This window comes from Meriones unguiculatus, chromosome 6 (genome assembly GCF_030254825.1).
Source record: "Meriones unguiculatus strain TT.TT164.6M chromosome 6, Bangor_MerUng_6.1, whole genome shotgun sequence".
Lineage (NCBI taxonomy): Eukaryota > Metazoa > Chordata > Mammalia > Rodentia > Muridae > Meriones > Meriones unguiculatus.
Genome location: NC_083354.1, coordinates 51,262,000 through 51,285,714, shown reverse-complemented (window position 1 = coordinate 51,285,714; position 23,715 = coordinate 51,262,000). Strand labels below are relative to the sequence as shown.

At 48.8% G+C, this 23,715-nt stretch overlaps 1 protein-coding gene across 2 annotated transcripts; it reads left to right on the top strand.

Moving 5' to 3' along the window:
• The first annotated feature begins 338 nt into the window (after nucleotides 1-338).
• On the top strand, nucleotides 339-22,156 carry Nme9 (NME/NM23 family member 9). 2 transcript variants are annotated; one of them, XM_060385447.1, is made up of 12 exons: nucleotides 339-451; nucleotides 836-872; nucleotides 3,250-3,307; nucleotides 7,291-7,364; nucleotides 8,158-8,229; nucleotides 10,165-10,281; nucleotides 13,138-13,213; nucleotides 16,066-16,148; nucleotides 16,619-16,711; nucleotides 17,599-17,753; nucleotides 18,809-18,945; nucleotides 21,842-22,156. In XM_060385447.1, exons 2-12 carry the CDS (start codon nucleotides 840-842, stop codon nucleotides 21,901-21,903), a joined length of 960 nt encoding a protein of 319 aa, XP_060241430.1. In that variant the 5' UTR covers nucleotides 339-451; nucleotides 836-839; the 3' UTR covers nucleotides 21,904-22,156. The 2 variants fall into 2 exon arrangements, with proteins under 2 accessions (XP_060241430.1, XP_021492271.2); XM_021636596.2 differs by having other exon boundaries at nucleotides 7,291-7,394; nucleotides 21,842-22,154.
• The last annotated feature ends 1,559 nt before the right edge of the window (nucleotides 22,157-23,715 follow it).

Genomic DNA, 23,715 nt, shown 5'->3' with positions numbered 1-23,715 from the left:
CTTTCAACGGTCTTTTAATCAAATCAGACTGTTGATTTGCTTGGAGCAATACCCACTATTTTGAACCTGTTGGGACTATGTGGACTTGCCCTTCATAGTCAATTCTGAATTCGCAGTTGTTTGCAGATTTAAAGGCAGCTCTCCTGTTCCTGAAAAGCCATCTTCCCGCGTGGCACTCCTTCAAGGATATCCCAGGTGGATGGAAAGCTGCACACCAACTCTGGCAGGCAGGTAGGAAGGAGGCGGGAAGAGCTCCCCCAAGCACGGAAGGGCGGGATCTTTTCCTAAGGGCCTCCAGGCCCTGACATTCCCTCCAGCCAATGAGAGCTGCCCGCTGGCTGAGGTGAGCTGGGTGCTCGGTTGCTAGGACAACCGTTGCACAGACGCTGCCCAGAGAGGTCGGAGAGGTTTGGCCTCGTCCAGGCCCGGTATTTGGTATCCATTGAGAGAGGTTGTTTCCCAGAAGTTGTGGGGATTTGTAGGGACGTGGGACCCTCTTTATCTATTCCTCTAATGTGGACACTCTAATGTGCCTAAGATGCCTGCGGGCACCCCCAGGGCTCCTAAATGAAGGGGTTTCACAGACAACCTTTACTCCACCCCCACCCTACCCCCAAAACCGCCTGGCGACCTCCTGGCTCCCCGGGAGGAAGGAGGGAGGAAGGGAGGGAGAGCAAGAGTGCGTCAGGCTGTCTCTATTAATTTTTGCATCAATACATTGATTGGCCCTCTCTTTGAAAGAGGCTCTGGGCTTGGTGGTTTCGCACAAAGATTGTGCGGCAGCTGCCGCGCTGACAGCCTAATGCCCAAGTAACAGGGTTTGGTTTCTTTGCAGAGCCATGGGCGGCAAGAAGAAGGAAGTTCCCCTGCAGGTAAGCTCTGAGGGGCGCTAGCTTCTGGCATTTAATTAGGGAGGGTGGTGTGGGAGTGGGGTACAGTAGGAAGCTGACTCTCTACTTGCTAGCAGTGTGCGACAGTGTTCTGGAGCCCACGTGCTCGAGCCTTCTGTGAGAAAGCAGAAATGAATTATCTGGAGCAAAATTACTAGGTGTTCCAGATGAGAGAGAGAGAGAGAGAGAGAGAGAGAGAGAGAGAGGGAGAGGGAGGGAGGGAGGGAGGGAGGGAGGGAGGGAGGGAGGGAGATATTTTAAATAAACATGCTTGAAGCTCTTAACCGGCCTTTGCAACCGTAAGGCTCAAGTGGCTTTACTATAAAACCACAAAATCCGAGAGAAGATGAAGCAAGCTTATTTTCTGTTGAATAATAATTGTAGAAAATGCACAGGATACATACAGACCCTTTGGATTTGGGCATGCATCTATGCACTCGGGCGTGACCAGGGTCCCTGCACTGTTCTGTCCAAACAGTCTGGCTCGAGACGTACTGTGTGAAATTTGCTTTGTAGGCTGCTTTACTTTTTTTTTTTTGTTTCTTTGTTTATTTTTGGTTTTTTGTTGTTGTTTTTCGAGAAAAGGTTTCTCTGTGTAGCCTTGGCTGTCCTGGACTCGCTTTGTAGACCAGGCTGGCCTCGAACTCCCAGAGATCCTCCTGCCTCTGCCTCCCTGAGTGCTGGGATTACAGGTGTGTGCCGCTGCGCCCACTTGCTTTACTTCATTTGCTCATAGGACAAACCAGCTCTTTCCTCTTTCTCCCCTCCTCCTCCTTTTCCTCTTTTTTTTTTTTTTATCCTCCTCTCCTCTATGTAGCTCACCTGTGAAGAGGGGCCGCTTGAACATCCCAGAGGGTCATGCTAGGACTGCAGAGTCGGGGCATCTTCTGCGGTAGATTCTGAGCATTTGGTTCCCCCGCTTTTGCTTTGCAAACCATTTCCTCAACTGCATTGACCCCTGTGCAGGAGGGCAGAAGGATAACTGCATAAACTGCAGTTATGTGGCAAGACTCCACACAGTTCCCAGCCGCCTGCACGCATGCTCTCAGAGGGTCTCACGATAGCCTGTGTGTGTTCCAGAAGCCTGTGGAACATCTCACGGTGAAACTGTAACACTCTCTGTGGAAACATGTTCATTAGCTGGAACAAGAGCATTCCTGCCTGGTGGAGGAGGCTGGCTGACTTCCATGAGTAGCCAAATGAAGGTGCTTTTTAATGGGCAGGTGGAAACTGTGTGTTGCCTGATTGGCTGTAACGAGGGCGAATCTCTGCAACTTCTCAACCACCAGTCCAACCCACACACACACCCACATTCAGGTGCACACCTGTAGTGGTACATGTGTGTGCCAGAGGTTGAAGTCAGGATGTCTTCCTCAGTTGCTTCTCTACCTTATGTAGCTGAACCTCTCTAATCAGCTAGCAGGACTGGCCGCTGGATCTTCCTGCCTCTATCCCTGAATGCACACCTCCATTCTCCACATTTTACATAGGTATCAAGAATCCAAACTTAGGTCTTTGTACTTGTGCAGTGAACACCTTCCTGGGCCATTGGTCCAGCGCCCCCATTCAGTACTTCGGGGTGATGGGATATCAGATTGATAGTTTACTTTCAGGCAATTAAAAAGTACCCCCAAGTATTCTTTATACCATACTTATTTTTTTTTTTAAAGATTTATTTGTGAGTGCTCTGTCTATATGCCTGCGTGTCAGAGAGGACATCAGATCTCATTACAGATGGTTATGAACCACCATGTGGGTGCTGGGAATTGAAGTCTGAATTTCTGGAAGAGCAGCCAGTGCTCTTGATAGCTGAGCCATCTCCCTAGCCACTGTCCTGTACTCTCAAGTACATGTTACTCTTCTGTGATTGTGAAAATATTTTAAAATAAAGATGTGTTTTATATACATTATAAAAAATTGGAGAGGGATAATAATATTCATCTCTCCTTGTATTTCATGTCTCATGTACACCAGAACTCTTTTATAAGTAAGAAACAATGTAAATGGATGGCAACAAACTCAATTATTTCTGATACTGACTGAACATGAACTACAAAGGGAAACTGTAGTGTAGCGCTGCTTGTGTGAGGGTTAACAACGCACAGCGACCTTCTCTATGATCCCTGGACAGATGACAGGTGACATTTCTTAATGTCCGAGCATGGCACACATTGTTCTTAGGTTAATGTTTTTCTGGCACAGAAAAGGAAAGGGAAGAAAGAAAGAAAGATTGTGAAGAGAAGACAATTAGAACCACATTTGGGAATGATACAGAGAGAGAGAGAGAGAGAGAAATGGAGAAAAAGTGGTTCCCATCTCTGCCCCTACTGACACAGCTTTCGATCCTCTCTGGCTGCAGGTCAACATCACCACCCAGGAGCTCTGGGAAGAAATGCTCGGCTCCAAAGGACTGACTGGTGAGGAAACCATTTCCCCTGGTCCATTCTTTTCAAAATGATTCAGTGATGCGTGGGAAGAAGGGGCTGCAGTGGGTGGGACCTTCTTTTAAGCCTAGTTCTCCACAAGTACTGCATAAGCCAGATACGGTGGCGTATATCTGTAGCCCCAGAATTTGAGAGTTGGAAGCCGAATGATCAGAGCTGAAGGTTCGTGGCAAATCTGAGGCTAGCTTGGGCTACCTATAACTCTGTTTTAAGATGCACAAACAGAAAAAGAACCAGGTGGTTTCTTTGTGTCTGTGTGCACGGGAGCCCTGGCTTGTCTACAGTTTCACTCTCCTCGGGTTCAGTTACCTGAATTCAACCATCGTCCCACAGAAGACTCCACAAGTATTAAGTCTGTAATTTTCCAATCACACACTATTCTGAGAAGTGCTGAAACGTCATGCCCTCCCACCCAGGACACCAACTGTTATCTTGTCTGGTGTGTCCACATCATCTGCTCATTACTGTCTTAGAAGCCAGTTACCAAACTGACTGCCTTGGTCCTAAAATGCTTCAGACCCACCCAGCTTGTTACATGCTGGTGTCTTGGAGCACATCCCCCTGAGGATACAGGGCGCCATCATACTTCATTTAGCTGGGCATTGGTAAATTCAGCTCAGCGAACAAGTAGGTCCTGTCAGGAACAGAGCTCTCTCGGTTTAGAGCTGATCGCTAGACTTGGTTTGATGACCTGAGGCACAAAAAGGAGACTGTTTTGGAAGGAAAATGGGAGTTTCCTGGAACCTCCAGGATGGAGAAAGAGTGAGACACCCCAGAGGACTGGAACCAACCAGGGGCCGCACAACCATTGTCCATGCCTATCTCCTTTGAATCATTTACCACTGCTGGGTAACAGTTTACCCACAGGAGAGTGGCTTGAGTAATTCCTGCCTTCTTGTAGCTGCAGTTCTGGATGAAGTACAGTCCAGCTTTGTGCTTCCGGCCCCAGAGGCTGTACCAAGGCTCGGTTTATGGGTTCACTGAGTGGAGGTCAGCAGAACTCCCTTCCTCCCTGCTTGTTGGCCAGAGACATCATTTCTTGCCATCAGTTTCTGCGTGAGCCCGCTCACATCATGGTAACTTGCTTCCTCCAGAGTGGGAGCACGGAGAGGGCACAGCCTCTTGTTAATTTAAGTCACGTCTACACTTTATCATGCTTAGTAGAAACCCATCATGGGATCCAGGCCACTGTCAAGGGCTGCGCTGACATAATGGTATCTATAACAGCAGGCTGGAGTCTTAGAAGCGACCAGCCTCTCCTGCCCACCATTCCTTCCTCTCCCCTAAGCTAACTGTGTTCTGTTACTCTCTGCTCTATTTGCTGCTGCCTCTAGGGCTCTGTCAAAGCTCCCCACCATATTTCCAGTTTGTCTGTCACCCCAGACTCTAAAACAACAGTATTAACTTTTTCAGCTGGCATCTGTAGCAGACTCACCCATGCCCGGGGCCAAATGGATACTAAATAATGTCAGTCCCATTGATCCCCTGTGTGTGGGTGTGAGTGCTGGCATACTCTCCAGCTGGAGGGATTATGAAGCCTTTTGATGGTGCCAAGGCTTAGCTGTTGTACCCACGTATCTGGTCTAGACAGCTAAATACAGCTCCAGGGTGAAACAAGCCATTACATTTTTTTTTTTACCCACAGTAAAAGAGCCAGTATCACATAATCTGCCGGAGACTCTGCTGCCCTGCCAGCTGCCCTGATAAGCACTTACGTGACCATGGCTAATGCTTCCCAAGCACTGACTATGCCAGGTCGACTCTCAGCAGCTCTAGAGTGAAAGGCTCCTCTAAGACTTCTCACTAGGCAGGTTAGAGGAACACACACACACACACACACACACACACACACACACACACACGGGACAGAGGGGTGAGAAAGAATGCCCTTCTATCTGGTTTCCAGAGTCATCCCCTCTGGCAGTCTGGTCTGCCGCTGCCCTTTCTCACCTGTCTTCAGATTTACACACCTGCCTCCCAAGCGTCCTCCGATTTGTTTCCTGCCTATGGGAGTGCCATCTTCATGCTCTTCCTCTCCAGTGTTCCCATGCTCCACTCTCTACACCTCCTGTGGACATTCAATCATGCTTGTCTTCACCACTCTTCCCAAAGCCAAAGAGGAAAGAAGATAAGAATCCGGTAGAAGGTATTGATGGGACAGAAGCCGGCAGGCAGCAGAGGTGTCAGTACAAATGCTGAGGAGACTTTAATCTGGGCCCATTTCTTTTCCTTTGGGTCTTGAACTTGAACTTGCCTTTTTTCAATGTAGAACCAGTTTCAGCATCCTGTGTCTTCAAAGACATTTTCCTTAGTTGGTCCAAGTGCATCTCTGCCTGTGCTGTGCTGGATCCCAACCCTGTCAGTTATGAATGCCTTGTTCTCAGGGACACCCTGAGCCTTGCTCTCAGACTAGACACTGAGGAGGCACAATGTCTCTGTGCCTTTGTGATCTCTTGTCCATTCTAATTGGTACCAGAAACCCAGCCTGTCTAGAATCAAGTTGGCTTTCCTCTCTTTCTCTCTCTCCAACCATTTCTCCCAAGCTCCACCTAGTTTTCTTTTTTTTTTCTTCCTCCAAGTGTCTCAAAAGACAAGTCCCTCTCATACTCAGCTGTCCTCAGTCCTTTGAAGGTGTTGAGATGCTGTGCTCTCTTCTGTTAGTCTCCACTGCTGCTGCTGTGTTTGGCCTCCTTATCCCTGCTGGACCCCGCAGGGGTCCCATTTTCTGCACACTTACTTTACTCAGCCAGACCAACCGGCGCTCCCCCCCGCAACTGGTGCACCTCGTCTGTTTTCAGGAGTGGCAGAAAGAGCACGGGTTATGGTGTCAGACAGGTCTGGCTCAGAACTTGGTTCTGCCCAGCAATGTTTTCAGTACGTCTCCTCCAAAAGCTGAGCGTGGAAATTTACGGAATTCAGAGGTTAATCCCAGGGGCCTCTGCAGTCTTCCCAGGCAGTGCTACTCTGTCAAAAAGGCCGGATCGCTTGTGCGGTTTAGACACAGGCTCCCGAGTGTCAGGGGTGTTCTGGCAAATATCCATTCTCGACAATGTGGCTGCCACAGGCTGCCACTTGCTGTACCCCTCTGGTAGCACAGGCTAGATCCTGCACCAATCTGGCGCCTATGAGTTGATTCCGTCTGCGTAGCTTCCTTCTAGGCCTTATGGTTTGCTCCAATCAGGTGGGGGAAGAGAGAGAGTGAGATCCAGCAAACCCAGCCCTAACAGCCACTAGAATGGGAACCATAAAAGGAATCCACGTTTTCCTCCATGTGTATGAGTGTTTTGACTGCATGTATGTAAATGCACCATGTATGTGCAGTGTGCGTGGATTAGATGAAGGGGTCAGATCTCCTGGGACTGGAGTTACAGGCAGTTGTTAGCTGCCATGTAGGTTTTGGGATCTGAACCTGGGTCTCAGTAAGAGGAGCCAGTGCTCTTGACCACTGTGAATGTCATGAGAGCCATTGGCTTTTGATTCATTAGGGGAAAGCCAAGTTGGCTGTCAGTAGACAAGAGTCAACTAGTTGCTTCCTGGTCACCTATAGTGACCTCCTACTTGTGGGGTAGTCTGTGTTACCTTTCGGACATTCACTGGCCAACATTCCACACCAGGCCTGATCCCCACAAGGTAAATAGGGCACCCTAAAAACATGTTTCTTCTCCCCTCTCGGCTCTCTTCATCTCCTCACCCTCTCCAGGATCTGACGTAAAACAAACCGGAGCGTAGTTGAGGATTTCAACACCCGATCTTTCAGAAATGTTTCAGATCCAGGATTCCATGCTTGGATGAGGGACGGGCATGTTTTGTGCTCAGTCCCCCTCTGCGAGGGTGACGCCTATCCTGCGGGCCCATCCACTGCGGGAGGGGGTGGTGGTGGTGGTGGAGATGGGATAGCAGCCCGTCTGCAAGGACGTGGCTGCCTGCTGAACGTTGTTGCTCCTTGGTCCCTGCAGTTGTGGACGTCTACCAGGGCTGGTGTGGCCCCTGCAAACCCGTGGTGAGCCTCTTCCAGAGGATGAGGATAGAGGTTGGTTTGGACCTTCTCCATTTTGCTTTGGTAAGATTGCTTCTCTGCCAAAAAAAAAAAAAAAAAAAAAAAGTCACACAACAGTGTAAACAAATCAAACACAGAGAAAGCACGGGACAGGAAGTACAAGCCGCCCTTTTCAGATCACCAGTTGTCACCGTGTCCAATAATTACTCTAGACACGAAGGTGCCAACCTCCCCACCAAACTGTATTCAGGGAAGGAACACATGCCACTTAGATGTAACTGTGCATGCATCTTGGCTGGCGAGCCTTGTCGCCCAAAATGTCACTTTCAGAGCAGTGTTTGAAGACTTCGTCCTCAGCGCCACAGGGGTGATTGCTTTAGCAATCTTTTGCTCGAAGTACAGAAATGGGGTTCCACAGGGTTGTGAGAGAGACCCCGCTGACATAGTGTACACCGATGCCTTGTGAGGTTCGCAGACAGTAGGACAACAGGAGCCAACGGGGCTTACTTACGGTAACCTCTCAGGGGGCGAGACAGTGAAGGGGATGCCTGAGGGCCCTGGGGCCTATCCCTGCCAGTCGTGACCTCAGGAGGATATCAGACGGTGGGGTTCTCAGGGTTCTCCTTACCCCGTCCGCTGGCTGGGGGAGGAGCCAGGGCAGCTCTCTTCCTTCTCACCTGCCTCTTCAAGGCAGTGCTGCCAACGTGCTGACAAGACAGTGAGCCGGGCTTCCTTTGGGAGGTCCATTGCGTGGGAGGGTTTGGTGCCGCTGTGACCCTGCACTGTCTGTAACCAAGGGTGCCGACTGACAGCCTGCTTTCTTCAGGCAGAGGCAGACCGTCTTGATGTTCTGGAAAAATTCCGAGGGAGGTGCGAGCCAACCTTCCTGTTTTATTTAGTAAGTATCTTTGCAGAAGCAGAACTGTCTGTGTGACTGCAAACCCCTGGTGTTCGGATTGATGCGTTGGTTCTCAGAGCCACCTGAGGCCTCAGGCACGCTAAGGGGTGACGCTGCCCCTGACACGCCCTCTAGACTGCCTCACGGAGACCTTCCCTAAGACATGGCCATACACGGGTGTGCTCAGCCCTGCCTGTGGGCCCTGGTCCACAGGAGATCAAAGACACAGCTCCACGGTGGCCCCTGGGGGCCGGACAGCCTTCCCAGGTGACCGCGCATGGCGAGGAACACGCGTCCTAGAGCGCACACACGCTCTGACTTGCCCGCTGGGCACTCCAGGCTGCAGCTCTGTTCTCAGAGCACAGTTCCGAGATTTCTCCTCTCTGCCAAGGGGAGCTGAAATGAATACAGTACAGATAGAGAACTGTGGTTCTCCTCCTGCCGGGAGCTGTCTCCCACCAGCCCACAAAGTCAGGAGGGACACAGGACAAGAAGCATGCCTGGAATGGCCAGTGAGCACTGGACAGGGATCACACACCCCAGGAACCACTTCAGGGAGCTAGTTCAACTTTAATTCCAGAGAACAAAGGCTCTTACCCCTTGGGGAGTGTTGGGGGGTGAGCTCCAAGGATAGGTATACATAATTGGTTGGAACTAGGCACTTTAAGGACGATGGGTTTGCACTTAGCAGTACTACATTTCTCTTTGTTGTTGCGTATGCATCTTACAGCACTCACATGGGGGTCAATGATGGCTGGCTCTCTCCTTCCACCATGTGGATCTTGGTCTGATTGAAGTCAGACCATCATCTTTGGTGGGAGGCATCTCTACCTGCTGAGCCACCTTGCCAGCCCCACACTAGAAACTTAGGCTAGAATACCACTTGAGGGCTGGAGAGATGGCTCAGAGGTTAAGGGCACCCATTGCTCCTCCAGAGGTCCTGAGTTCAGTCCCCAGCAATCACATGGTAGCTCACAACCACCTATAATGAGATCTGGTGCCCTTTTCTGGGCTGCAGGCAGGACCCTATATACATAATAAATAGCACTTAAGTTTTGTGTTTTGGTAGGGAGACCCACCAGCTTCTGTGATGGCTGTATGGCTGTGGTGGAGGGGGAGAAAGAAAGTTTGGCTGGAAGAAGACGGCTGCGCCCAGCCAGCCACACTAGCCTTCAGAGCCGTCAACGAAGGCAGCCCTTACCAAAGTAATTTTATTGCTTAGGCCAAGGTGGTTAAAACAAAAATCATAATCAGCTGTGGGGATTCAGGCCACAACCTCCAACCTGTAGCTGATCAGGGAGGGATGGAGAGAAAGCAGGACCATTCTACAAGAATTCTTCAGATTAATTTCTCAGTGCTAAACAGAGAAAGCGAATGCAGAAAACTCAGGCCCACACTACTCATGAGCTACCACAGCCAGTGCTGGGAATTTATTCTTCCCCTTCCATGCTGGCATAGAACACAAAGTCCCCTGTTAAAGCCGGTACCTTATTGTGTGTTTGGAGTGACCACTCCCTTTGCACCGAGGCGTTCCCACGTCTTTCTGAGGTTAGTGCTTATATTCTCTGCCTCAGCCAGAGTGCTTGGTATAGTAAGTACTCAATCAATAGTTGTTAATAAGCCACATACAAAGCACAGTTAATCACACAATTTTCTGCGTATTGTTCCTCCCTTCACTAACCGCTGGTTGTCCTGAAGGAAGCTTTGACAAGAGGGATGTCAGGCAGAAGGTGGAGCTCAGAGAGAGATCATTTCAGAACTAAGAGCCATCTTGAGGGCCTCTCGGTGGGATGGGCCCCACCCAGGAAGTGGCAGCAAGAGTGAGGGTGGAGGAGGTGGGCAGAGGGTTGAGGAACCTTGACCTTCACACCCTCTTCTCCTGAGAGCGCCGACCTGCTGCGAGGAGGCTTTCACGTGGTCTGTCACACATTCCAGGGAGGAAAACTCGTGGCTGTGGTGAGGGGAGCAAATGGCCCCCTGCTTCAGAAGACCATCTTACACCAGCTGGAGGCCAAAAAGAAGGTTCAAGCTGAAGGCAGGGAATGGAACGTGGTATGTGGAGGTCACTTGTCCAACTGGAAGGTTCACAAGTGTGCTCACACGGGTCCCCTCCCCAGGCGGAAGCCTTCATGTCCCACACTCAGCCTTTTCTTCACCCAGGCCTTGGAAGGATGTGCATTTAGAAGTCTCTCCATCCTCTTTCCTTTCCAGAGCCCTTGGAACATCTCTTATCCATTTCACTCACAACTGAATTCTTAGTAACGACTTCAGAGAGGAAGATAAATATATAATATAGAATTGAGTGGTGACTTAGTCAGCCTTTTCTTCCTATATCAAAATACTCAAGATAATTGTCTTTTTTCCATTTATATCTATTTTTTTATTTATTACAATTTATTCAGTTTGTATCCCAGCTGTAGCCCCCTCCCTCAACCCATCCCAATCCTGCCCCCACTCCCTCCTCTCCTCCCATGACCCCCCCCCCCATTCCTCTCTCCTGTCCACTGATAGGAGAGGTCCTTCTCCCCTTCTATCTGACCCTATCAGGTCTCATCGGGACTGACTGCATTGTCTTCCTCTGTGGCTTGGTAAGGCTGTCTTCCTTCTCAGGGGAAGGTGATCAAAGAGCCAACCACTGGGATCATGTCAGAGACAGCCCCTGTTCCCCTTATTAGCGTACCCACTTGGATACTGAGCTGCCACGGACTACATTTGTAGGGGTTCTAGGTTATCTTCATGCATGGTCCTTGATTGGAGTATCAGTCTCATTCTCCTTGTGGAGCTCCTGTCCCCTCCAGGTCTTTCATCTCCCCCTTATTTCATAAGATTTCCTGCACTTCACCCCAAAGTTTGGCTATGAGTCTCAGCATTTCCTTTGATACACCGCTGGGGTAGAGTCTTACAGAGTCCCTCTGTGGTAGGCTCCTGTCATGTTCCTTGTTTTCTCCCTCTTCCGAGGTCTATCCTGTTTGTCTTTCTGAATAAGAATTGAGCATCTTACATAGGGTCCTCCTTCTTGCTTAGGAATATCAAATGGCAGAGAAACACTTAAAGAAATGCTCAACATCCTTAGTCATCAAGGAAATGCAAAACAAGATGACCCTGAGATTTCACCTTACACCCATCAGAATGGCTAGGATCAAAAACTCAAGTGACAACACATGCTGGAGAGGATGTGGATAAAGGGGAACCCTCCTCCATTGCTGGTGGGAATGTAAACTTGTACAACCACTTTGGAAATCAATCTGGCACTTTCTCAGACAATTAGGAATAGTGCTTCCTTAAGATCCAGCTATACCACTCCTAGGCATATATCCAAAATATGCTCAAGTATACAACAAGGACATTGGCTCAACCATGTTCATAGCAGCTTTATTCATAATAGCCAGAATCTGGAAACAACCCAGATGTCCCTCACCTGAGGAATGGATACAGAAATTGTGGTACATTTACACAATAGAATACTACTCAGCTATTAAAAATAAGGAAATCATGAAATTTGCAGGCAAATGGTGGGAACTAGAAAAGACCATCTTAAGTGAGTTATCCCAGAAGCAGAAAGACACATATGGTATATACTCATTAATAAGTGGATATTAGACATATAATATAGGATAAACATGCTAAAATCTGTACACCTAAAGACAATTGTCTTTTAATGTGGAAAGCTTCATTCAGGCTCACAGCCTAGGCTTCAGTCCAGGCTTACTCAGGTCTACGAATTTGAGCCCGTGTTGAGGCAGCCTGTGAAGGCTGTTCATCTCAGAGAGGTTGGAAAGAATAACCTCCTCTCCCAATCACCTTCAAGCTCACTCCCCTCATCACCTTTATGGCTCCATCTCTTTAGGTTTCACCATTTTGCCAGGCTGAGGACCCTAAGTTTGAGAAGTGAGCTTTTAGAGTGGTCAAGGACAGTGTAAGAAAACCCACAAAATCAACCACCCTAGTGGTATCTAGTCTTCCTGTAACTTGATATGCCATGTTTAGTTGATATCCATGGAAGGCCTGCCTTTTTCTGAAGAGAAACAGAGGAGGAGTGGATGGGGGGTGGGGCAGAAGGGAGGCTTTGGGGGAGAGACTGGAGGGAGAGGAGAGAAGGGAAACTGTGATCAGGATATTAAAAAAATATATATTATAAAATAAATATCTGATGGGGGAAAAAAAGACATAGTCTTTTGGGGAACACCCAAGCTACAGCAAATTATAGGAGGGTCTCCCCTCAGGCTCACGGCACAATCTCTTCCGATGACTCACACACTCAAACTCCTGAAGGTTTTTAGCTGTGATCACACACAGCTCAATTTCCTTAATTTAGAAATCTAGCGCTTTTATTACCGTTGGGGACAGAGTCGCCCCAACTTGTGGCTCTGAGAAACTAGTTCCATAATAATACGGACCACACCACCTTCACAGCTAACTGACAACCTTTAAAAAAAAAAAATCCATATGCCGTAAGCACATGGAGGCATTTCCCGGCACTCTGCGCTTCTGCCGAGAGCACAGCACTGCACCCTTGGGTGCTCGCTGTCCAATCTTTCATACTAAGGTTCAAAAAGCACAGACCCCTTTTTTTTTCTCTGCATGGGGGGCTTAGCCCTTGTATTTGAATGCCAACTGCCATTGAATGCCATTCGTTATTGTCCCTTAGTCTCTACTTACATTTGGTTAAGAGGCAGGCTCTAAAGCTCATCAAGAATTCCCCTCCCCCCACACACACACATACACACCATCCGCTACTAAAAAGGCCCTTGTTGCCCAAACTCTGATGACCTTGTCCTCATCCCCAGGGTTTATTATGCTCTGTGTTTTGAACCTCTGGTGTTTTGATGCTGTCTCTGCAGATGTTGAAAGCCTTCATCATAATTTGCATTGGCTAAATCCCTTGTATTCGTGACTGACTTGTCCTAGGTTGCTGATGAGGCTGTTTCTGGTGCAGCCAAGGGTGGTCCACTTGAAAAGGATGATGGTGAAGATTGGGACAACGGTGAGTGCGGAGCTGGCGAGCTAGGCAGACTGTATGCATTTTAAACACTGGACTCAGTAGGCTCTTGGGCCATCTCAGTTCTGGGAAGCTAGCCTTGAGCATTTTGTTTTCAATCCTTGGCTTCAAACAACTGGTATCAGATATCCTTTTGCCCACTGGTGGCCTCACGGGCACACTTAACACCTGTCTGATGATATTCAAATATGACTTTGATGGCAATCATTGAACATCAGGAAGTGATCCTTCTAGAGACTTCACTAATAATAGAGGAGCAATGAGCTCTGTCTGAGCTGGGGAGTTCAAGTTTTCCTTACTGCCCTCTCTCTAAAGCACCAGGAGCCCTCTCTCTTCACAGCCTTGCTTCCTCTGCTCACAGCCCCACCACCTCCCCCCTTCATTCTCTAGCTATCGGCCTTAGGTCTCATATGTACTTCATTGTGTCCCTTCCTGAACCTTCCTGTGAAAAGAGAGGCTGCCTGAGCGTGAGGACCAGAGAGTCAGACAGGCTGCGGCTGGGAAGATGTCTCGAGTTAAATGGCCAAGATTCCCAGGAACTGGGACTGGATGCAGCTGGTAGAGGAAAGCTTGAGATTCGTGGCTGTTTCTCACAGGTGCACAGTAAGGACCATTGGGCCTGGACTCTGACAGGACAGGAGGCATGGCTTCAAAAAGCCAGGAATCGATAGAGAAGACAATCTGTGATTTGGCTCTCACATGAAACACCCTTTCTGCCTTATTACCTCTTCCCTCCTCTGTTATATCCTCCACAGCCAACACAGAAGCCTTTCTCTCCCTTTGCCTCGTCTCCTTCTCAGTTAAGATTCATGAACGTTGTCCACATCTTGGGGCCACCCCTCACCTCTCCTGCTGACCTTCTGTGGCCTGCCTCTGAACCCACTGCTCCTGGAAGGGCGCTCCTGAGAGGCACAGTGGCCTTCCTGCTGCCCAAGGCCACAGTCTCTTGCTGCAGAAAAGGTTGAAACTCATGGTGTTCCTGTGCCTTCCTTCTCAGTGCCCCCACGCCTCCACAGATGTGTGTTTATCAGGAGATGGAGCCCTCATGCATGCTAGGCCAATGTCTCCACCTCTGAGCTACAGCTCAAGCCCCCTCCCTCTGGCTTCTGAGACAACATCTTTTTCTCCAGCCTCTTTTGCTGGGTTTCCCCTTCAAGCCAAGGGTGGCAGGCCTTGAAGGCCTCATCTCTTCTCCCTCTACCCTTAAGGTGATCTCATGAGTCCACCACATCACAGAATCAATTGTAAGAGTACCTTAATAGCAGTTCCACAGCCCATCAGAGACCGTCACCAGGGAAAAGTTAACAGTCCTTTGCTAAGGGTGACATATACTGTGCAAGTCGGACTTCCATCACCATTCAAAATATTTGGGATAATCAAGATTTTTTTTTTTTTTATTTTAGCTCAGATATTTGGAGGTTTCTGCCCACAATCAGTTTGTCCAGATACTGGGAGCCTGTGGGAAAGGGGCACAGGAAACGAACATATGGTAGAAATGGCATCTCACGGCCAGGAGGCAAAGGAGCTGGGAGCACTACAATGCTCTGTAAGAGCATAAACCCGATGCCTGGCCACCTGTCAGTAGGTCCCAACTTTCAAAGGCTCAGCCACCTCCTGACAGGGCCACAGGCTGGGGACCAAGCTTTTAGCTTGGGTCCTTAGAAGGTATATATCCAATGGCTAGCACATACGTATTTAGTGCAGGCTTTACAGATACTCCCAGTAGAAACCCTCCTTAGATACAGACGGTTTTGTTTCATTGTGGCACAACAGACATAAAGGTTGAGAAGCAGAAAACCGACGGCGGGACATGTCAGTTCGGTAGAGAATGCAGATAACTTACCAAGGCCAAGTTCATGTCAATAGGAGCCCAACAAAGATGGGCTCCAGGACTAGACAAAGTGCTCCCTACAGAGTTCCCTACAAGCGACCTAAGCGACCTCTGACCACCAAGGTTGATCCCCAGCACCATGAAAACTAAAGCTAAAACCAAAACATCGATAATAATAATTTTTAAAAAGGGGGCTCAAGCTGCTCTGTCTGACCTTCTCTTGGGGAATCTGAAGCGAGACAGAGGTTTGAAGCTGCAATGTAATAGCCTGTGCTCGAGTAGAGAATCACAAAGTTCAGCTACAGGGCTTGGAGCAATCATTTCTGCCACCAAGCAGGAAAGGCAAAACCAGTAGGTGGCTGGAGAGAGGCTCAGCGGCTATGAGCGCCGGCTGCTCGTCCAGAGAACTCCCCAGAATACACATGACAGTTAACAACCGTCTGTAACTCCGGCCCCGGGAAATCCAACGCCGCCTTCTGGCCGCCGTGGGTACTGTATGCTCATGGTGCACAGGCGTACGTGTAGGCAAAACATCCACACGTTTAAAATAAATTTGTTTTGCAGAAGTAAAAGGAGTCAGGAGAATGAGAAGAGAAGATGATGGACAGCAGTTAACGCTGAGAACCACAAGAGGGGGACAGGAAGTCATGAGGGTGGCTGAGACTGTGACCTCAGCTCCCGTGTTTCTTGCTCACCCATCTCCAAGCACCTCATTTAGTCATTCCAAGTTTCTGCCCCTTAACAATCTTTTGGAAATTCCACCCCTCAGTGTCCCTAGACCAGCATTCAGAGAGTCTAAGTCAGGCTGGGGTTTTTGGTTGGGGTCTGGTGCTGGGTTGGTGCCATTTGCTCGAGTCTGAGCCTAGACGGCAGAGGCTGGAAGCCTGAAGCCCACACCTAAACCTGGTACTCGGTGCAGTGGAGCCTGTGCTGAAACAAGACTGTCCCTGCAAATGGCTCCCCAAGAGCCTCACCATTTGACAGCGCCTCCCCTGGCTTATTTCAGTGTCACGAGAGGAGTCCTGTACATTAGGCATCATTAAGCCAGATGCAGTGGCCCACGGAAAGGCTGATGAGATCATCATGAAGGTAGGAGGCACAAGACATACCGTGCCCTACTGCTCTCAGGTCCCCTGCAGCAGATCCACAGGGATGAGGGCAGCAGCGCCTGTGGTGTGCTGGGGAAAGAAGGCTCCTGATGAGTGGTAACTCCAAGTCTATTCAAGGTTAGGACAGGGTTAGATCTGGGCGCAGGGGCTGAGGCTCTGCATCGCTTTTAGTGTTGCCCACCTTTAATTTTTATCTTTCCATTAAGATCCCTGTAACTGTGGGCTTGAATCACACCTGCAGAATATACATTATATATACATTATACATATAATGCATATATAATGTATATATAATGTATAATGTATATATACATTATACATATAATGTATATATAATATATAATGTGTAATATAATATATACACTTATATAATTATATATAAAACATGGTATAATATATACATTATACACACACATACATATATATATATGTATAATGTATATTCTGCAGATCCAGGAAGCAGGATTTGACATACTATCAAATGAAGAGAGAATCCTGACAAAGACGGAAATGCAAGCGTTCTATCAACACAGAGCTGGGGAGGTCAGCTCATCTGCTTCTGTTGGTTCATCTCACTCTCCTTTCCTCCTCCTCCAACACTATATGGATAGGTCAATGGGAGTTGTGGGGGAGTAATGTGAAGAACAAGAATATGAACAGCTGGTGGGCAGGTAATGGATTTACACTCAGAATATGATCAGATCCTGTTCAGCTCAAGTTCAACTGTTGCAAAGTAGAGAGGTTTTTGACTCTCAGTAATGGACTAAAGATGTTCATTGGAACTCCATAACTCCCTGATGTCATGGCAGAATATGAAAAATATTAACAAGGGGTTTGGAGATAAGAAGAACCAAGAAAGTTCTCAGGCCCACAGAAGCCAAAGCCATAGTTGGGCAAACCATCCAGGACATCACCACCTGCCACTTAAGGTCCACTTGTGTCTTTTGCTTGCTTCTGATTTGTACAGATGACCACTCTTAAGCCATAGCACCACTTCCTAGGTCAGACGTGTGATGCTTACTAAGCGTCATAGTTGTGAAATGAGGAACAAATGAAATGGAGGAGGGATCTTCCCCAAAGGGAACCCAGGATACTTGAAGGAAAAGGGCTGCAGGGCACAGGAGGGGAAGTCCCATCTACACTGTACCCTTGGATATCCAACACCCATATATTACATACCCAAAGTAATCATATGTTTAGCAAACCACTGCCCAACTTAACCCATGTTCAACCCTGGCTCACCTTTCTGGGGTCTTGGGTCATCACTATCATAGCAGGCAGAGGTGGCCAGGCCAGGGCTGAATGTCCATGCATTCACAAGGCTGCTCACAAACTCGAACCTTCCAGTGTGCGGGTAGTCTGGGTTTGCTGGCCTTTTTCAGTCTCAGTAGCTCCTGCCCCCACATCACTGTTTACTTTCCTGTGCCTAGGAGGCATTTGAAAAGCTAGTACATCACATGTGCAGTGGACCCAGCCACCTCCTGATCCTCACCAAGACGGAGGGCACCGAGGATGTAGTCACTGCTTGGCGAACCTTCCTGGGGCCTTGTGACCCCAGCGTGGCCAGGAGGGAACATCCTGAAAGGTGACAGTAATCTTTTCATCCACCTCAAGCTTCACTTGGCATTTGGGTCAGAATTGTGGGTGATGCTATCAGCTCTCTGGTGTCAGGGGTTCCATTTCTATATATCTGGGAGGTTTTCAAAACTCCCCAACATGGGGTTACCACCCCCACCCCTTCTAAAGATGCTGGTTTGGCTTAGTCACAGACCTCAGGGACCCAGTCCAGCCTGGCAAGTCAAAGGCTGCAGAATGGCCTGCACTGTAGACTCAACTCCCATAGCCCTCAAGTCAGCTTCCTGTACAGCACACCTACTTAGACCTGCTCAGCCTGCTCTGTGACTCAGGGAGCAGCTAGTCAACAGTGCCAAATCCAGGGGTCAGGGGCCTTTGAAGCTGACAGACAACAGGAAAGAACTTGTCAAAACAAAACAAAACACCAATGCCCAGGATGGAGATGGCTGAGTGCAATTTCCAGTAACCACAAGGTGGCTCAAAACCATCAATAATGAGACTGGGTGTCCTCTTCTGGCCTGCAGGCAAACATGCAGGTAGGACACTATAATCTTAACAAAACAAAACAAACCCCTAAAGCCCTATAGCTGTACTTTGCAGCCATAAAGGGCAAGGGCATCTAACTGAAGCAACTGGGCTAAATAAAGCAGCTGAGGACTCGGACCTCATGTCGCTACCTAACGGGTCAAGTCCGTCCGGGGCTTCAGTTCATTTCTCTAGGCTGTAATGCAGGGACATCCACTATCAGGCATTTAGATCAGTGCTCAGCGCATGGCTCCTATGTAGTGTTATGGGTCTTATCAAGATTAGTCATAAAAAGCTGTATGATGTGTTGGACACAGTGACCTGACCCAGTGGGAATTGTAGCTCCCTCTGGGCAGAAGTGAAATGTGGCCAGATTCTGTGTGTAACAGCCCCTGGACCATGTGGCTGCTGTTCTTGGGTTCTCTACAAAAAGCAAGCACCCTTATTCTGACTGGTAGCTGGTGGTCCTGCTCCCAGAGAGTAAAGCATTTCTTTTCAAGTGAAGCAATTGTTTCTTTTACATTGTACCAATGCTCCCAGTCTCCGGGCTCAGTATGGCACAGAAATGCCCTTTAATGCTGTGCATGGAAGCCGGGACAGAGAGGATGCCAAGAGAGAGCTGGCCCTGCTCTTCCCCAGTCTCAAGTTTTCAGATAAAGACATGAAATCCCCACAGGGTAAGTTGTCAAGGCAGATTTCTTTATTAAATCTGAGGTGAAAGCCATTTTTGATTGTGTGTGTGAAACTGATGACTCGCCTCCTAATTAGCCATAAAGTCCTGTTCTGAAACACAGATCTCCATGAAACTGGTGTCAACATTAAATCATTTGGTGCATTTATTGAGCAGTAGGGCTGCTTCTTAATACCATATTGGTTCTTCTTCTTCTGTCCTTTTCTTCTTCGTCCTCCTCCTCTTCCTTCTTCAAGTCCTAGTTCCACTGAAAAGACACTTTGCCTTTCTGCAAATCATGAGGAAAATCTCACGATTTTCAACAAATTAAAACTTTATTTTTATGCTATGCTTTGCACTTTAACCTCCCACCCCCAAACCCCCCTGCACCCCACAAATCTTTCTCTAGTGTTAATTTTGTTTTATGATCCTAAGATTAACCAGGGTCATCTGTGTTCAAAGCTATCTGTTAGCGAATGCCTGGAGGAGAGAGAGAAAGAGCGCACCACAATAAGGATGGTGACTCTCTCCTAACATCTACTGACAGTCAAGAGTTTAGAGGTAAAGAGTGGGACCTCATGAGGCAAGCCTCCTGTGGGCCCCGTGCAGGTGACAGCAGCTGATGTGAGTTAATGATTACAGCAGCTTTCTGAGTCTAGGGAATGGTGTCTGGTGGCCCCGAGCCTTTTAGAGGGGGTGGTATGTGACTTACTTAGGGCTGGGCCCATACCGGCCACTCATGTTCTGCAGGCAAGAATCTTTATTCAACACTGTCCACTCTCAGGGGTCGTTTCTGATGAAGCTGAGTGTTACCATTGTCTATGGGTCTCAGCACTGGTATTCAGAAGGCAGATGCTAATAATGCAGTTAACTGTGGGCAATGCATTCCCCAATACATGGGCCTACTTCTCCTCGTACCTGGATTGTTAGCTAGGCTAAGGGGTCCTATCCTCTTGGAGGACTTGAACCCACGCAGATCGCGGTTGGTTATCCTATCAACAGTCAAGCTGCTACTGTGTATGTGGGTAGACCTTCCTTTCCAAATGGCTTCTTCATACTTGATAAAGTTGATCCTCTGCCCATCCTGCATCCTCGTCTCCCCAATCTCAAGACCTCCATCCCTAAACCTTCCCAGTCACACTGCCCCTTCTTTTTAATTTTGTTATACTATGTGCCTTGCCTTAAGGTAATCCTTACATCACCTTCCTTCCTTGCTTGCAGTCCATGTGATATGGACCATACTGAAGAGTCGACATTATGGTCCTCATTTGAGAGAACATTTATCCATTTGGGCCTGGGTTACCTTAAACTATTTTTTCCCCAATTCCATTCATTTCCCTGCAAATTTCAGTTTTCCGTAGAGATGACCAATATTCCACTGTGTCTGTGGAAACCTTGATTATTCATCAGTTGCTTCCGTTTCTTAGCCGATGTGAACAGGACAGCACCGACCAAGGGCAGTTTCCTCTGTCACAGGGCCTAGAATCCTTTGGGTGCATGCCAGGAGGGTGTCTTTTTTGAGAACCCTCCAGGCTGGTTTCAGAGTGGCTGCAGGAGTTTACACCCCCACCCACAGTGTACACGGTTCTCTTCCCCCAAGTCTGTCCCGCCATTTGTCACCGGTGTTCTCGGTAGCGGCCATCCTGTTGGTAGGATGGAATCCTAAAGCGGCTTTAATCTGCAACTCCTTAACGGCAAAGGTTGTTGAACACCTTTAAAAGTGTTTTTAACCGTTTGTGAAATTTTAGTAACCTTCTGAGGCTCTCTTCAAGGCCAGGTGTCCTTCTCATGTCCACGTGCCCTCCTCCCTTCCCTGGCAGGCTTGCTGAAAAGCCAGACTGTATAGCTGGGCCCCTTTTGAAGCCTGCTGTGGCCCTGTGGCCCTCAGCCCATATTATAGTGGGCTGTGAAAGCTCACTATCTCTCCCTCCACGGGAAGCACTCACAGTGCCTGGGCAAGATGGGTCAGGCCATCCCCTTTTCCAGATGTGGGTGAGAAACCAGAGTCTAGGGGCATAGAACATTGATTCTGTAGCCAGTGGAAGAACTGGCTCCAGCTAGCACCGAGGCTGCTGTGAGGTGAAAGGGGGAGGGGAGAGGAATGAACAGTCTAGAAAAGCCCAAGTTGTGAAGGTTGGTTTCCTAAGAGGAGGCAAGCCAGGTGGTGGTGGCCTTTAATCCCCCCAGAACTAGGGAGTATGGCTCTGTGGGGGACCCAGAGACCAAGTTCACATATCCAAGCACGTGTTCTTTGGTCCTCTCATGTTGGAGGGCAGCTCTGCCAGAGCCAGCTTCAGGGCCATGACTGCAGGCACAAAGCTGTAACTCAGGGCCAACCTGAGGTAGGTGGAAGTGAAGTGACTAGAAACAGTTGCCTAGGGATTCTGGGGAATGCTGGAGAATTGGGATCTGACATTTGGGCCTCAGCTGATAAATCAAGGGGACAGTTCTAGAAGGGTCTGGGCCCAGACGACAGGTGGCTTCTGGGAAGGAGCCTCAGTGGGAGGGACATGCACCTTCCCTCACTCAGCCCTTTTCCTCTGGAGACAATTCCTGCCTCCACTGTTCATCAGCTCAACAGCTTCTGGAAATTACTTACCTTTGCTGGGTCCATTTGTTCCTGTGTGAAGCACAGACAATGATAGGTTCATTAAAACCCCAAACTAATAATTCCTAAACACCATCTTCCTCACAGATCTGTTGTGAAGATGGGGACAGGATGTAATGGTCTAGCCTCTATAACATTCTTACAATTCTGTGATCATTCCTCCCAGGAACACTTTTCTCGACACACTTGTCAACACACTCCAGCTGTGTCCCCTGTGTGTGTTTGTTTTTTGAGGGGGTGGAGGAAGCTGTTTCAGGAATCTTATAAAACAATGTCGTTCCCCCCCCCCCGCCAGGTGCTGAGGCACAAATTGTGGCGGGCCCTATGGAGGCCCTTGGCATCTCTGAGAGTATCTGAGCACTGGGATGGTGTGCTGTGTTCTGCCAGGATCAAGGTCACAAGGCCACAAGAGGGGCCGTTGGTGTGCTCACATCTGCACAGATCTCCAGAGGATGATTTCAGAGCACCAGCATGTTCCTGGCTTAGCCCTATTTTGTGGACAATAAAAATATATATACTTCCCTGCCTTATTAAGTGTCTACAGAACATTCCCTACCCTCTAATCACTGTACTCTGAGGCATGGTGTCACCTAAAGGACACTGGGTCTCCCCAACAGTAAATCTGATTTGATCCAAGCTTGGTAGCTTAAGAAAAACATCCATTATTTGTGTGTGTGTCAGATGACAACGTAAGACAATGGTCTCCATCTGGGTATCTATAAGTCATCAAACGTGGCATCAGGTACCTTTCTTGACTTGCTGGGCCATCTCAGCAGTCCCAATTTAGTAACTTGAGGACTTGAAGTTAGGTTGATAGTTATGCCATATACTGACGCAGAACACCGCGAACAGGCTTTGGTATGGCACCGCCCACATCACCTCTCAGGCCGCGAGGGCAGCCACGGACGGTGCAGTCCGTTTGGCTTCTGACGCGGCTAAAGCCCAGGCTTAAGACCTGATCATGTGCTCCCAGGGGGCCAGGCGGCCTTAAGTTTTCACAAGTTGCTGGCAGAGCTGCCCCTACTTTTGAGGGATATAAGATTTGAGTAAAAAGTCACATATAGAGCCCTGTGATGTTACCGCGCATGCGTGGCAACCCACGATCGCCTTGCTCTTGCGTCATCTGTGAGTTGGCGAAACCCAGGCACACCCCACTTTGAGGAAAGGCTGAGCTCTTCCATACCATGAGGAAGATGCCAGCACCCCCTTGCTGGTCTTCTCTAGGAGCTCACTCCGAGGTTGCAGGCTCTCGGTAGGTAGTTAGCTCTCGGATGTCAGCTCTTCACTGTGGGCATCGTGTTCTGTCTACCTGACCTAAGACCTCCGTTGGCCATACTGCAGGTGCGGAAAAGGCCGGCCAGGCTGCCTGAAGGTAGGAAAGGTGTGAGACAAGGCATAAAGTTCTATGACCTTAGCTCACCTCTGATATGTACCCACATTATACTCTGCAGGCTCTGTCCTGGGCTCCCTCATGACACTGTGGACTCAGCAGTTAGGATCTACTATTCCAAACTCCAGGCACATAAAGCACTGTGGGCCATTGTGTACCATGGGCTCTAGAGGCCTACCATGCTACAGCTTTGACACAACAAGCATTGATAAAGCTCCAAACTATAGGAGTGTGTGCATTCAACTGACAGCTACCTCATCTCCCCAAAGTCAGGATGCCAGGGGGCTTATCTCTGGCAAGAGGAGAGCTGGAGCAATGGAGGCCTCTATAAGCAGGGGAAAGAAGGAAGAGTGGGTTGGGAACTGGGCCTGAGGGTGAGATGTTTGTGTTAGCGACAATGTGAGCCTTTCCCAGGGGGCAGCTGGGAGGATGAGGCTGTGCAGTGAGGGCACAGTACTGTCACGGGGACACACACCTCTACTGCTTTGGTCTTGAGGATGCTTTGGGCTCAGCATTGCACTGCTTTGAAGAATCCAGAAGATCCTTGGCTTAAGAATGGAGTTTGGGAAGGAGCTCCAGTGAGTGGCTAAGATCAGGCCACCCTTCCTTGGCCTGGCACCCCTAAGAGAAATCAGCCAAAAGGCAGCTTCTGGATAGGGCTTTGAGATCTCTGTTCCTCTGTTCAAATGTCCAATGTGAGGGGTCAGAGGGGCGGCTTGATGCTAAGGGCTGGCTGTAACCTGCCCTCCAGCGTTGCTGCCTGGCAACTCGGAAGCAGA

What these genes read in the sequence shown, in the direction of transcription:
- Nme9 (XM_021636596.2), top strand. Translation starts at nt 840, where the DNA reads ATGGGCGGCAAGAAGAAGGAAGTTCCCCTGCAG. An exon ending in CAACCTTCCTGTTTTATTTA is followed by an intron (nt 8,230 to 10,164) that starts GTAAGTATCTTT and finishes CACACATTCCAG; the next exon opens with GGAGGAAAACTCGTGGCTGT. An exon ending in CTGATGAGATCATCATGAAG is followed by an intron (nt 16,149 to 16,618) that starts GTAGGAGGCACA and finishes TATATTCTGCAG; the next exon opens with ATCCAGGAAGCAGGATTTGA.